At 42.7% G+C, this 13715-nt stretch overlaps 2 protein-coding genes across 2 annotated transcripts in view; one reads left to right on the forward strand and one right to left on the reverse strand.

Moving 5' to 3' along the window:
* The window catches only part of LOC124270515, a 30686-nt gene extending 20921 nt beyond the window's left edge, over nt 1–9765 (forward strand). The window contains exons 8-16 of the mRNA XM_046705532.1: nt 284–463; nt 760–995; nt 2422–2546; nt 3351–3486; nt 3766–3954; nt 4094–4161; nt 4369–4469; nt 5590–5717; nt 7935–9765. Coding sequence (XP_046561488.1) covers nt 284–463; nt 760–995; nt 2422–2546; nt 3351–3486; nt 3766–3954; nt 4094–4161; nt 4369–4469; nt 5590–5717 — 1163 coding nt within the window. The 3' untranslated portion in view covers nt 7935–9765. The remainder of the gene's footprint in view (nt 1–283; nt 464–759; nt 996–2421; nt 2547–3350; nt 3487–3765; nt 3955–4093; nt 4162–4368; nt 4470–5589; nt 5718–7934) is intronic.
* A 375-nt stretch (nt 9766–10140) lies between these two features.
* The window catches only part of LOC124270514 (mediator of RNA polymerase II transcription subunit 16-like), a gene marked incomplete at its 5' end in the record, with an annotated part of 35623 nt that continues 32048 nt past the window's right edge, over nt 10141–13715 (reverse strand). Inside the window, 2 exons of the mRNA XM_046705531.1 lie at nt 10141–10986; nt 11873–12008. Coding sequence (XP_046561487.1) covers nt 10283–10986; nt 11873–12008 — 840 coding nt within the window. The remainder of the gene's footprint in view (nt 10987–11872; nt 12009–13715) is intronic.

Below are 13715 nucleotides of genomic sequence, written 5' to 3' on the forward strand. Positions count from 1 at the left end.
TGCGTACACACGGAAGTACTCTACTGAGCTCAGTTCAAAATTAGCGGCAACCTTTAATATGTGATTGGATTTACATTAGTTAGAACTTTCGGTTGCAATCTAGGTTTGAGAATTAGGCAAGTCACAAAAATATCATGACGCAAAAACGTCTGTTGGTCGGTACTCGCAAAAATTTCATAACGCAAAATTTCGTGATTTACAGTATTGTATTGAATATATATATATACTCTTGTTGGGGTATGACATTATTTGTGGCACCAGCATGGATGTGTGTGAGTTGCAGGGTGCGAGTTGTTCGAGGTTACCCTGGACATGCGGACAGCCAAGCGCTTGTTTGAAAACCTGCACAGGAGGCCAGCATCCCGAGGAGCTCGCATCCAGCAGCAGACCGAGGAATTTAGAAAACAAGATGAGTTGAGGAGACAGAGTGAAGAGAGGGCACGAGAGAAACAGCTTCGTCAGGGTCAGTGTGTGAAAGTTTCATCCTTTTATAGATGAAGTTATGGTCAACACCGCTCATTCTACAATGACTGAAGAGTGCATGTTTTGGACAGGACTGTCACATGGTGTTTGTTTACACTAACATCACAAGTTGCATTTTAGATCAGATATGAGTTTCAAATTAGTGGATGCTCTGTACCTAATGCTGCTGTCTTAACAGGGTCAACAAACCAGAGTTTCTTGTATAATTGAGTGCCATGTGTAAACAGTATGTATCCAACACGGCCAGTTACTGACTGATGAGTGTTTGTGAATCAGATGAAGCTCTCGCCAGGAAATTACAATATGAAGAAAACCAAGGCCCACATCAGGGGAAGGAGACATCCAGCTCTACCCTGAAGAACACCAAGTCAGCACTAGCGTCACAGTCCCAAGGCCTCTGGCAGCAGGGGAGCAGCACTCACATGTTCAGCAGGAAGCGGACAAAGCCTACATACAACCTCTTAGACATCATGAAAGAGGAGCAAGCCAACCAGCAGAGGCGTGAGGAGCAGGTGAGATTGTAGGAGGGTCAACAACAAGGGGGGTCTGATGTAGCGGGTGAGACTGTAGGAGGGTCAACAACAAGGGGGGTCTGCTGTAACAGGTTAGACTGTAGGAGGGTCAACAACAAAGGGGGACTGCTGTAACAGGTGAGATTGTAGGAGGGTCAACAACAAGGGGGGTCTGATGTAACAGGTTAGACTGTAGGAGGGTCAACAACAAGGGGGGTCTGCTGTAACAGGTGAGACTGTAGGAGGGTCAACAACAGTGGGGTCTGCTGTAACAGGTGAGACTGTAGGAGGGTCAACAACAAGGGGGACTGCTGTAACAGGTTAGACTGTAGGAGGGTCAACAACAAGGGGGGTCTGCTGTAACAGGTGAGACTGTAGGAGGGTCAACAACAAGGGGGGTCTGCTGTAACAGGTGAGACTGTAGGAGGGTCAACAACAAGGGGGGACTGCTGTAACAGGTGAGACTGTAGGAGGGTCAACAACAAGGGGACTGCTGTAACAGGTTAGACTGTAGGAGGGTCAACAACAAGGGGGTCTGCTGTAACAGGTGAGACTGTAGGAGGGTCAACAACAAGGGGGTCTGCTGTAACAGGTGAGACTGTAGGAGGGTCAACAACAAAGGGGGGTCTGCTGTAACAGGTGAGACTGTAGGAGGGTCAACAACAAGGGGGGTCTGCTGTAACAGGTGAGACTGTAGGAGGGTCAACAACAAGGGGGGTCTGCTGTAACAGGTGAGACTGTAGGAGGGTCAACAACAAGGGGGGTCTGCTGTAACAGGTGAGACTGTAGGAGGGTCAACAACATGGGGGACTGCTGTAGTGGGTGAGACTGTAGGAGGGTCAAGAGCAAGGGGGGACTGCTGTAACAGGTGGGACTGTAGGAGGGTCAACAACAAGGGGGGTCTGCTGTAACAGGTGGGACTGTAGGAGGGTCAACAACATGGGGGGCTGCTGTAGTGGGTGAGACTGTAGGAGGGTCAAGAGCAAGGGGGGACTGCTGTAACAGGTGAGACTGTAGGAAGGTCAACAACAAGGGGGGACTGCTGTAACAGGTGAGACTGTAGGAGGGTCAACAACAAGGGGGGACTGCTGTAACAGGTGAGACTGTAGGAGGGTCAACAACAAGGGGGGACTGCTGTAACAGGTTAGACTGTAGGAGGGTCAACAACAAGGAGGGTCTGCTGTAACAGGTGAGACTGTAGGAGGGTCAACAACAAGTGAGGTCTGCTGTAGCGGGTGAGACTGTAGGAGGGTCAACAACAAGGGGGACTGCTGTAGTGGGTGAGACTGTAGGAAGGTCAACAGTATGGAGATATACATACACTTTATTCTCAAGGATGAATCTTTAGTACCGGTACATGACTTTCTCAGCTGGACATTTGCAATGAATCAACCACATGGCTGTTACAACACAACTGTGTTTGCAGATGAGGGTGCTGGATGCAACAGGCGACAGGATAGCCATCGCCACCAAGCTGAAGAGACAGAAGCTCTATAACCAGTTCCCTGGAGTAGATGAGAACTTCCTCGAGGAAATATTTGAAGCGAATGGGTAAGTGATGACCATTAGCCACTTAGAATACCAACAGTCTCCTGACCGTTTGAAATATTTTGCATTAAGAGCAAGAAAATGTGTCTGGTGGTTTCAGCTTATGCGGTTTCTGAACTCATTTATATTCCTGGTATCTGCATCTTTCAACAAGGACCAAAGCTTTGTGTGGTTGCTTGTCAGTCTGAAGACATATGTCATGATATGTGAAGGTAATAGTTGCTGTGTGTGCCCTGACAGGTTCAGTGTGAAGACATATGTCATGATATGTGAAGGTAATAGTTGCTGTGTGTGCCCTGACAGGTTCAGTCTGAAGACATATGTCATGATATGTGAAGGTAATAGTTGCTGTGTGTGCCCTGACAGGTTCAGTCTGAAGACATATGTCATGATATGTGAAGGTAATAGTTGCTGTGTGTGCCCTGACAGGTTCAGTCTGAAGACATATGTCATGATATGTGAAGGTAATAGTTGCTGTGTGTGCCCTGACAGGTTCAGCCTGAAGACATATGTCATGATATGTGAAGGTAATAGTTGCTGTGTGTGCCCTGACAGGTTCAGTCTGAAGACATATGTCATGATATGTGAAGGTAATAGTTGCTGTTTGTGCCCTGACAGGTTCAGTCTGAAGACATATGTCATGATATGTGAAGGTAATAGTTGCTGTGTGTGCCCTGACAGGTTCAGTCTGAAGACATATGTCATGATATGTGAAGGTAATAGTTGCTGTGTGTGCCCTGACAGGTTCAGTCTGAAGACATATGTCATGATATGTGAAGGTAATAGTTGCTGTGTGTGCCCTGACAGGTTCAGTCTGGAGGAGACGGTGGATGTCCTACGTGGGGCAGTGGGCAAGACCCGGTCACCACAGAGGGCATTTTCCCAACACATTGGGCAAGATGACCATACAGAAAGTGCCAAGATGAAGAGTCTACAAGATCTGGTTTGTGTCTTTTATCCAAAATCATTTATGATTGTCAGAATTGCAGTGAGTAAGTTTTTACTGAAATACAACATTCTTTGATGCAAATACAAGGACAAGGTCCCCTATCTTCCACCCTCCCATACATTCAGCTCACTTACCTACTTATACGAACTGAAGCCATCACGCTTGTGATAACTACCAGCTTTGCTCCACAACGTTAATATAGGAGAGACACACACAATTACTGAATACAGATGATGTTGTGGCAGATATCATCATAAGGATAATCATCCCCAGGTTGACCAGTCATGGCTGCAACAGGAGACAGGGACGTTGGAGTACCTGGACGCAGCTGAAAACATGGACTACGACAACATCCGCGGGGAGGCCAACATTCACCACAACATGAGAAACGAGTGCTTCCAGAAAGCTCAGGAGGCCTTCAGGCGCTGCATGAAAGATGTGGCCTCATTCTATTCACAACAGGTATGCTGGATAACAATGGTGTATCACTTGGGGAGAATTCTGTTTTACAAACTGCCGATTGGAATGAAATAATCTAAAGGTCATAGACTAGTCTGTAGTGACTAAGCTCCCTTTGATCAGTTGCCACTTTGTATTGCAGGGCCATCTGCACACACGCAAACTAAAGGAAGCCAACATGAGGGCCTCTCAGAAGATCATGGAACACAGGTAACACAGGATACTGACTTCAATACAGACACTGATGTAAACATAGTGTCATTTGTTGGAATATTCTGGAATTAAAAGTGAAACGTACAAAATCACTTGGTTACCTTTTCCAAGAAATGTAGTCCAATAGTAGTTCACAACATAGCACATTCAGACATTATTATACCACTGCCTGGCACTGTGTGAGGTGTTGCTTTGTTTCTCCAGGTCATCCTTCCTGATGCAGCACGGGACCTTGGATCTCCACGGCTTCCATGTGGATGAGGCTATCACTATACTCAAGTCAGTCATTGAAGACAGAGAGACGGGTAGGCCGTTTTCACAGAATTAGTGGACAGTTAGAACCCCCGGCACTGACCTGTCATTCCTCTATATTAAGGATTCCTCTATTTTAAGGATTCCTCTATTTTAAGTATCCCTCTATATTAGGGGTTCCTCTATATTTGGAGTTGTACACAGGTTGTCAAACAGGAGTGGTTAAACTTAAGCTGGAATTTGAGCTTCATCACTTCAATTGATTTCCTCCTCAAGTGGATGCTTATCATTCAAGTTGCAGACTTTTTATCTTTCTTCTCGCACATTTAATCCTTGAGAGTTAGGTAGGAACAGCTTGTGTTGTGTTCGTGATAGCTTGAGTATTGGTGAAACATAATTTATGTGAGTTCTGAAATGGAGTCTAGGTCCCAAGGTACTCGCATACGGTCAAGGTCAGTACAGAATGCAATATGTCGCAAGTTTTCTATAAGTGGTTTAATTCATGAAAATTCAAAGCCTTTACAAGTAAAAATTAGTGCAGATGAACATACAGTGTTCAAAGTTACAAGTAGGCTGTGCTACAGTCTCAAAAGAAATCCACATTAATAGATATCGCAACTGAAGGTACTATTGCCAGCAAAACAGTATGACAGAGAACAAGACCAACAATATAGCCTTTGGGATTTCTGATGAGAATTGAGGTCCCCCTTCAACCTACACTTGTCATAAGACGTCACTGAATGGGTTATGTAAGTGCATTTCATTGTATCCAACGTGTGTTGATTGATGCTCACACCATCTGTTACTGGATTGTCTGGTCCAGAGTGAATCCGTTACTGGTGCTGTCAAATACCTGGTATATTGTCAAGTGTGGCATAAACATCACCCAACAATACACCTCTCAAAACACCGACTGACTGACTGAGTTGGGTTTATGCCACTTTTAGCAATATTCCAGCAATATCTGGCGGGGGACAGCAGAAATAGGTTTCACACATTGTACCCTTGTGGGGAATCGAACCCAGCGAACTTCAGCGTTACGAGTGAACATATTAACCACTGGGCTACCCCACCACCCCCCTCTCAAAACAAATGATAATTAAACTCATCTATATATTTTAGGGAAGGGTGATGTGAATATTTCAGATGATACATGTGTGTTATACCCAACAGACTTGCAAGCACGACCCGATCGGAGGAAGCAGTCCTTGTTTGTCATCACTGGAAAGGGCCGACACAGTCGTGGAGGGGTGCCAAACTCCGCCAGCCATTATCAACCATCTGAACAATATGAACTATAGGTGAGGACAGATATGAAGCCACGTCATGCATTCAGTGAAAGGCTGCCCCTCCCACTGGTGAATGTAGCATTGTTTGTATTTTATAAAGATTTACAAATGCAGCCAAATTGTCTGCTGTAGTCCCTGTTTTTGTTATTTACCCCACAAATAATACTGTAATAAATGACAGCTTAGTTCTTGCAGCAGTTTACTATTTTAGACCTGTAGTCTCCCGTCAAATATTTACATTACATAAACAGCCAGTCAGTAACTGTGTACAAGTTGGATTAAACCCTGCTGTTGGAGGCAGTGTTACTTCAAACGTTTTTATTATTAATGAAATCGGGCAAGTTTCCTGAAGAAAGTGTTCAATGTATATATGAATCTGAAAATCACTAGGACTAAGGTACTTCTGTTCAGTAAACTGATGGAGCCCAGGATGCACCATGCCCTTCACTACTGTGGCTGTTTGAATATATCCATGTCAGTTTCAACCTTTGGAAGAATGCAATAATTGGATAAACAAGTGAAGTCATACCCACAACCAGTGTGTCTGTGAAATGGTTGTCCAGAATTTGTCTGTCCATGTGTCAGAATAATTGTACTTGAAGCTGACCTGCACCAGTGGTTAGAGTTATCAGAAATTATTATATGTATAGAAAGATGTTCATGTTGTATAATGTTTTCTCATCCATTATGACCTGTTAACTAAAACAATTTTGAATCTTTTTATCACCCGAGATTATAAATTTGTTAGGATGGGGCTCAGCTAGGGACATTTGTGGGCCCAAATTAGATCACAAGAATAAAATTTGTGACGAGGCTGCTTTAATGACTGAACACTGGTTTTCTCACAGGTACGTCTGACAGATGTATTCAGTTTATAATGTTCATTTTAGTACATTTATCAAAAGGTTTTTTTAAATAGTTGGAAAAAATGTCAGCCATTAGACAACCTAGTAAGATTCAGACAACCCAATAAGATTCAGACAACATAGTCAGATTCAGACAACATACACAGCCCAGAGATGAAACATCGTTTAGACTAAATATCATTATATACTCATGAAAATGAATGAGGGAACACATGAAAGTACAAGTGTTCCTTTATTCTTTTCCAGGTTTCTTCACAGGGTATGTATTGTACTATGGGTGAAATTCTGGAAATAGATAAAGGAACACTTGTATTTTCATACAAGTACAACTCTTTTCTTGACAAGTTACCAGTACAACTCTTTTCTTGACAAGTTACCAGTACAACTCTTTTCTTGACGAGTTACCAGTACAGCTCTTTTCTTGACATCTTACCAGTACAACTCAAGTTACCAGTACAACTCTTTTCTTGACAAGTTACCAGTACAGCTCTTTTCTTGACAAGTTACCAGAACAACTCTTTTCTTGACAAGTTACCAGTACAGCTCTTTTCTTGACAAGTTACCAGTACAACTCTTTTCTTGACAAGTTACCAGTACAACTCTTTTCTTGACAAGTTACCAGTAAAACCCTTTTCTTGACAAGTTACCAGTACAGCTCTTTTCTTGACAAGTTACCAGTACATCTCTTTTCTTGACAAGTTACCAGTGCAACTCTTTTCTTGACGAGTTACCAGTACAACTCTTTTCTTGACAAGTTACCAGTGCATCTCTTTTCTTGACAAGTTACCAGTGCAACTCTTTTCTTGATGAGTTACCAGTACAACTCTTTTCTTGACAAGTTACCAGTGTAACTATTTTCTTGACAAGTTACCAGTGCAACTCTTTTCTTGACGAGTTACCAGTACAACTCTTTTCTTGACAAGTTACCAGTGCAACTCTTTTCTTGACGAGTTACCAGTACAACTCTTTTCTTGACGAGTTACCAGTACAACCCTTTTCTTGACGATTCTTGACGAGTTACCAGTACAGCTCTTTTCTTGATGAGTTACCAGTACAGCTCTTTTCTTGACGAGTTACCAGTACAACTCTTTTCTTGACGAGTTACCAGTACAACTTTTTTCTTGACAAGTTACCAGTGCAACTCTTTTCTTGACGAGTTACCAGTAAAACCCTTTTCTTGACGAGTTACCAGTGCAACTCTTTTCTTGACGAGTTACCAGTACAACTCTTTTCTTGACGAGTTACCAGTACAACTCTTTTCTTGACGAGTTACCAGTACAACTTTTTTCTTGACGAGTTACCAGTACAACTCTATTCTGGTGGTATTGCCATCAACAAGTGACTTGTTTTCTCCACATTTCAGATACACAGAGCAGCAGCCAGGGCTGTTCAAGATATTCCTGCAGTATCGGCGCATAACAAACAATGCCTGTTTACTACTTACTCTGTGATATGAACCTGCTGTCCTCATCCAGGATTAATATATGCATTACATTTGTACAGACTGTTTGTATATTTTTGTACTGAGAACCTTCTACACAAATCATGTCAGTAATGGCTTACTTGATGTCTTGTAGATATGTAAATACTGCACAATTCAACATTCCCATCTAGTCCTACACTTGTGCCTTACACTGTATTTTAGTGAGGCATGTATTTAGGAGACAAACATTGGGTTTTCAGTGCTTATCTGTACATTTAACTGCACTAAATTGAACTTGCAGTGTAAGATTTTAAATGCTGAAATAATGGCAGTCAACTCTACATTGTACCATGACTAAATACAGGGTTGTGTTGAGCGTTGTGGGCACCCAAGCATGGCATCCCTATGGTTCAGTATTGTGGAAGGGAAATTTGAGTATTATGTGCCCCAAATACTTTTTAAAACAAGAACACTTTGTAGATGGCAGATATACTGACTGAAGCAGCCTTGTCGGGAGTTGTGTGTCTTGAGTGAGTGTCTGAATTAAGGAATCACAAACTACAGCTTACAGTAGATGCTGTATAGTAGTGCTTTACACTTGCTGCTACTTCACCACATGCATGTACCACAACAACTGCTTCAGCTGACATTTTGGCTCCCTGGAAAAAACTGAACAAGCCTTGCAAGGTTTAATTCTACATTGAACGTCACTATGATGGCGCCATATCGCTGATATGGTGTCACAGTCATGAAGAAGAGCTCTCCATTCCATGCTCTCTGGTGTCCTCAGAATTCTCTTGTACATGTATATTACTGTTGTGGTTTCTGCACAAGATATGTAGACACATAGCCTTTGAATATAGAATTAGTCACAACTTTGCACCCTATAATTGTACATATAAATAGAAACATACTTGCTATCAATGACTTAAAAAGAAGTACCTATTTTGTAAATATTGGCATCTGTGATGATGCGGTCATCAAATCAGCTATTCCAATCAGATGGGGTTTGTTCTGATATCCTCATACTGACCAGTCAAAGTCAAGTACCGGTAATCTCCAGTTTTATTGTAGAATTAACTATTATGAAAGGTTGTGTTAGTGATGTGCTGTGTTTTATGGCAGACTTTATAAGTCTTGTAGACTATATAAGCCAGGTACAAGTACAGCTACAACATGTATTAAGGGATGCTTGCTTTTTGTGGAAATTGAGCGGTGAACAATAATCATTTTGCCAGCAGAGAATATTGACTTTATTCTGTAAAATGTTTGCCAGCAAAACTGCCTCTTCACGAAATTCTTTTCACCACTTCCTCCTGAAACATGTAAACACTAAAAAACAACAGTAAATTTATAGTGTGAACTTTGCAGGCACACAGACTGGAATGATCTTTGGAGTTTATATCAACAGAGCATGTAATCATTATAAGTATGATGTGTATGTTTACTTAAAGACACTGTAAGTTGCCTTACTTTTAAAACTGGTTTTCATTTTACTACGTGTTTTAGACGTAATGTCATGTGCAACTACTTAGTCTTATGTATGTGATTCCTGTCCTAATGGAGGATTAGTGTTGTAGTGATGGAGTAGTGGCCTGTCAGACTGTACAGTGTCTAGAGATGCTGGCCGTCCCTGGATGCCTGGATGAGTATTTTTGTATTCTTATAAGATAAGTATTCTATGTCCATTTTATATGTTTTATCATTGAATGTTTGTTACCTATGTTACTGAGATGTGCTTTGAAAGTCCATAAAGATGTGTTTACAGATACTCTGTTGTTGCTGCTGTTAGTTAATCTAGTTAGTAACATCTAATTATGCCCGCAGACCATTCTGTAAACTTCAGTAAGACTTTATTTCGTTTCATAGACTCTTCTACCTTGTAAACTTCGCCCACATCACAACATTTTTTCTCGAACAACAGACATGCCGTTGTTGAAAGTTCATAGTGTCATCATGATATGTCAAATCTAAGTGATGTTATCTAACAGTGTACGTATCAATCTGCCAGAGTGGAGACCTACATGTGTTGGATTTCTTGAAATGCTACTTGCTTTAACCACATTCATTGACAGGAGGTTGAAAGTAAGTACTGCCCAACATTGTAAGGAACTTTGTAACCTACAAACACACGAAGGAAACTTGATACAGGTATCAACATTTATTCTGTTCCAACAAATTACAAACTCTTTTTATTTCCTTGAATCTTCTGGCATGAATCCATTAACAGAGTTACTTCAATCTCTGCAACAACTGTAATTGTCTTATATGGTTGTCTGAAATTGCTGTCAAGAAGTAGTTGACTTCATTTTCCAGTGCCCACCACAAACACATGTCTTGACAAACCTCTGCTCCCATGACTTGAGTATCAGTGACTTAGCCGTACTGTGAACCAGAGACATAGCACTACACCGACAACATTCTCTCACTTTGCCAGATGGATTTGCTCCGAGATGTATGTGTCGCACTGCATCGTCGTGATGCTGTCTGGTCTCCATAGCAACATCAGTTGTATACAGTCTTGACTGTTTTAAGTTGTACAAGTAGTCTGGTTCATGACCTACAAAGAAACTGAGTGGAAATTGTTGACTGAAGATAGCGAAACTATAGTTCTCTTCCCCAAAGCTTTGCTTCATGTTAGGGATGATAACTTTGCTTGGCAGGTGGCAGCACTCGTCCATCAGCGAATCATCATACTCAAAACTATTACCATCTCGTATAGACAGCCAGAGCTTGGTGAGAAGCTTGTAGATGTGCGAGACACAATCTATGTGAGTCATGTTAGTGAAGGTGGGAAGGCAGCCTTGGTTGATGACTCCCCACACACGGATGATGACAATGAGTTCCCGGAGCGTGTGGAGCACAGATGCGTCACGGAGCAGGGACGAACCCAGGAAGGAAGAGTAGGACTGGTAGAGGGGAGCAGAGGACAGCAGGTGCAGGGCGAAGTCTGTCACCCACTGGATGAATGGCTGGAGTGGTTGCAAGGAGTCTGAAACAACAGTCAATAACACAGGTGTACTGATTGTCTAACTCAATAACACAGGTGTACTGATTGTCTAACTCATTAACACAGGTGTACTGATTGTCTAACTCAATAACACAGGTGTTCTGATTGTCTAACTCAATAACACAGGTGTACTGATTGTCTAACTCATTAACACAGGTGTACTGATTGTCTAACTCATTAACACAGGTGTACTGATTGTCTAACTCAATAACACAGGTGTACTGATTGTCTAACTCATTAACACAGGTGTACTGATTGTCTAACTCATTAACACAGGTGTTCTGATTGTCTAACTTGATAACACAGGTGTACAGCGCAACTAACTCAGTAACACAGGTGTAGTGATCAACATGACAAATGTTCCAAGTAAAATAAAATGTGTATTCTTTCAGCCATAATAAAAACAGGCTCAGCCAAGATTTCTATTTGAAATGATGCCATCAAGGGACATCCAATGGCAGGAAGATGCCTAAACACATGTCCACAGATTTCCTTTACTGTATAGAACACCAGTTATCAGTGTAGAAAAGACCCCTATACACTTACATATTGACAATGGACGCAATAAAATATATTAGCATGTCCACAAGACTGAAAAAGTCCAAAGTTGTAACAATTCCAATCAAGTAACAATAAGTTATCACTGGGTTATGGTATTATTTGGAATTTAATTACTGTAACAATGTGGTGATCATGATACACAATACAGTCACAGAATTAATAATAATATTTAAGTGTCTGGGACCCCCATTTTGTAGTCCAGGACCTCTGAAAATTAAGAGTATGAGTCCCCGGGACCCTTAAATACAGGACTCCATGTAAATCCCTGCAGCCAACAACAAATGTTGCGTAGTTCTGCCATACTTACATTCAGACGGAGTGCTGAGCTTGTCCTTCCTGGCAGGCTCCACAATGAACTCGTCTGTGTCCAGGTTGGTCAAGACTGAGTCCAGCTCCAGGTCACTGTGCTTGCTACACACTGCTGACAGCTTCTCTGCTGGGGACTGATGGAAACAAATGTCAGTTGGGCCACTCAAATGTCTGATAAGTATTCGAACTAACCTGTAGAGGTTTAAGATTCTTTGAATATATTCCTCCTTGGGGTACTTATAAGCATTTAAATGTCCATTTAAATTCCCTACGACAGTTGTAACAATATTTGAATAAAATATTTACAAAACAAAAACTACGTTTTGTCTTGTGAGACCACCCTTACAGGGCCTTCCAGCCCCCTACAGCCAAGAGCAGGTAACTCTAGACCGTAACCTCGTACCTCACTTTCCATGCTGAACGAAGTCAGACAGAATGCGGAGGGAGGGAGTAGGCATTACCCAAGGAGGAATATATTCAAAGAATCTTAAACCTCTACAGGTTAGTTCGATTCTTTTTATATATTCCTCCTTGGGGTACTTATAAGCATAAGACAGACTCCTAAAGACGGATCTCAGGCGGCATTCTGTCTGCTTAAACACCCCGACAAGAAGTGGAATTTCCCAAGCTAATTATAGCAGAAAAGGCACACTTACCGGTCACGTGTCCACCAAAGCCAATCAGGCGGGGGCATGAGCCAGGGTCAGGGTTAAACGTATGCAAATTTGTCCAGAGAAACCTCGCTAATGCAGCGAACGAGACACACCCTCCCTCCTTCCCGTAATCTACTCGGAAGTGAAGATAAGGGTCCCCATAATAAACCCAGAAAGCGAAATGCCGGAATATGAACAGCAAAGTTTCCAAGGGCAGTTTAGTCTAGAGCTTCTCGGTTAGAAAGCAAGAGACATGGGAATAAAAACCAGCACCACATAAAACCCATCACCAAGGGAAAAATGTAACAAGATTTGTAAAACCCAACACCAGTGTTAAAATTGGCAGATAATGGTTCACACAATAATGTTTTAAAACCTCGAAAGCTCAATCGGCTAGAGAGGTGGAACCATGCCCACTGGAGAGAACTGACTGACCGAACCGAAAGCACGCTCACTGGAGAGTCTGTCAAGTTGGTAATGACGGGATGAACGCATTACGAGGACGGCTCCAAATAGCGCTGAGCAGATCTCCTCAATGGGCAGGGCTGCAGCGTAAGCTGTCGATGTAGCTACTGCCCTAACCGAATGAGCTTTCAACCCAACAGGCGGGATCGCCCTGTTTGAGTATAACTCATATGTATGGCAGAGACAAGCCACCGAGAAATGGTCTGCTTGGTGGCCGGAAGACCAGCCTGAACCCCGCCATAACAACAAAACAATTGGTTACCCTTACGGGTACCCTTGTTCGTTTGATATAAGCCTGAAGTGTCTTCACGGACATCTAAGGCGTGAGCACGCGTAGAGAGGTACCGGACAGGGAAGGCTGAGTGAAAGCTGGGAGCTCAATAGGCAGCCGTCACATGGAAGGGACTATCCTTCTAGGGACGGTAAGTCTCAGGCAGCGAATGCTAACTCTGTCTTTGTGAAAAACAGTAAGCGGGATCGGCCAACATTGCATGAATATCGCCAATCCGCCTGCCAGAAGTCACCGCCACAAGAAGCGCCCGTCTTCCACGTCAACAGCTGGAGGGAAAGAGCCGACAGATTGTGAAACAGTGGACCGGACAGCCAATCAAGAGCGATTGACAAGTCCCACGGGGACTAATCCGCCGGACAACCGGACGGATTCTGTCCACGCCTGCTAAAAGCTGTACAAGAGGGTGCTGCCCCAAGAGAGCACCGTCAACA

Source organism: Haliotis rubra, unplaced genomic scaffold (genome assembly GCF_003918875.1).
Source record: "Haliotis rubra isolate DU_JTF1 unplaced genomic scaffold, ASM391887v1 Scf1520, whole genome shotgun sequence".
Lineage (NCBI taxonomy): Eukaryota > Metazoa > Mollusca > Gastropoda > Lepetellida > Haliotidae > Haliotis > Haliotis rubra.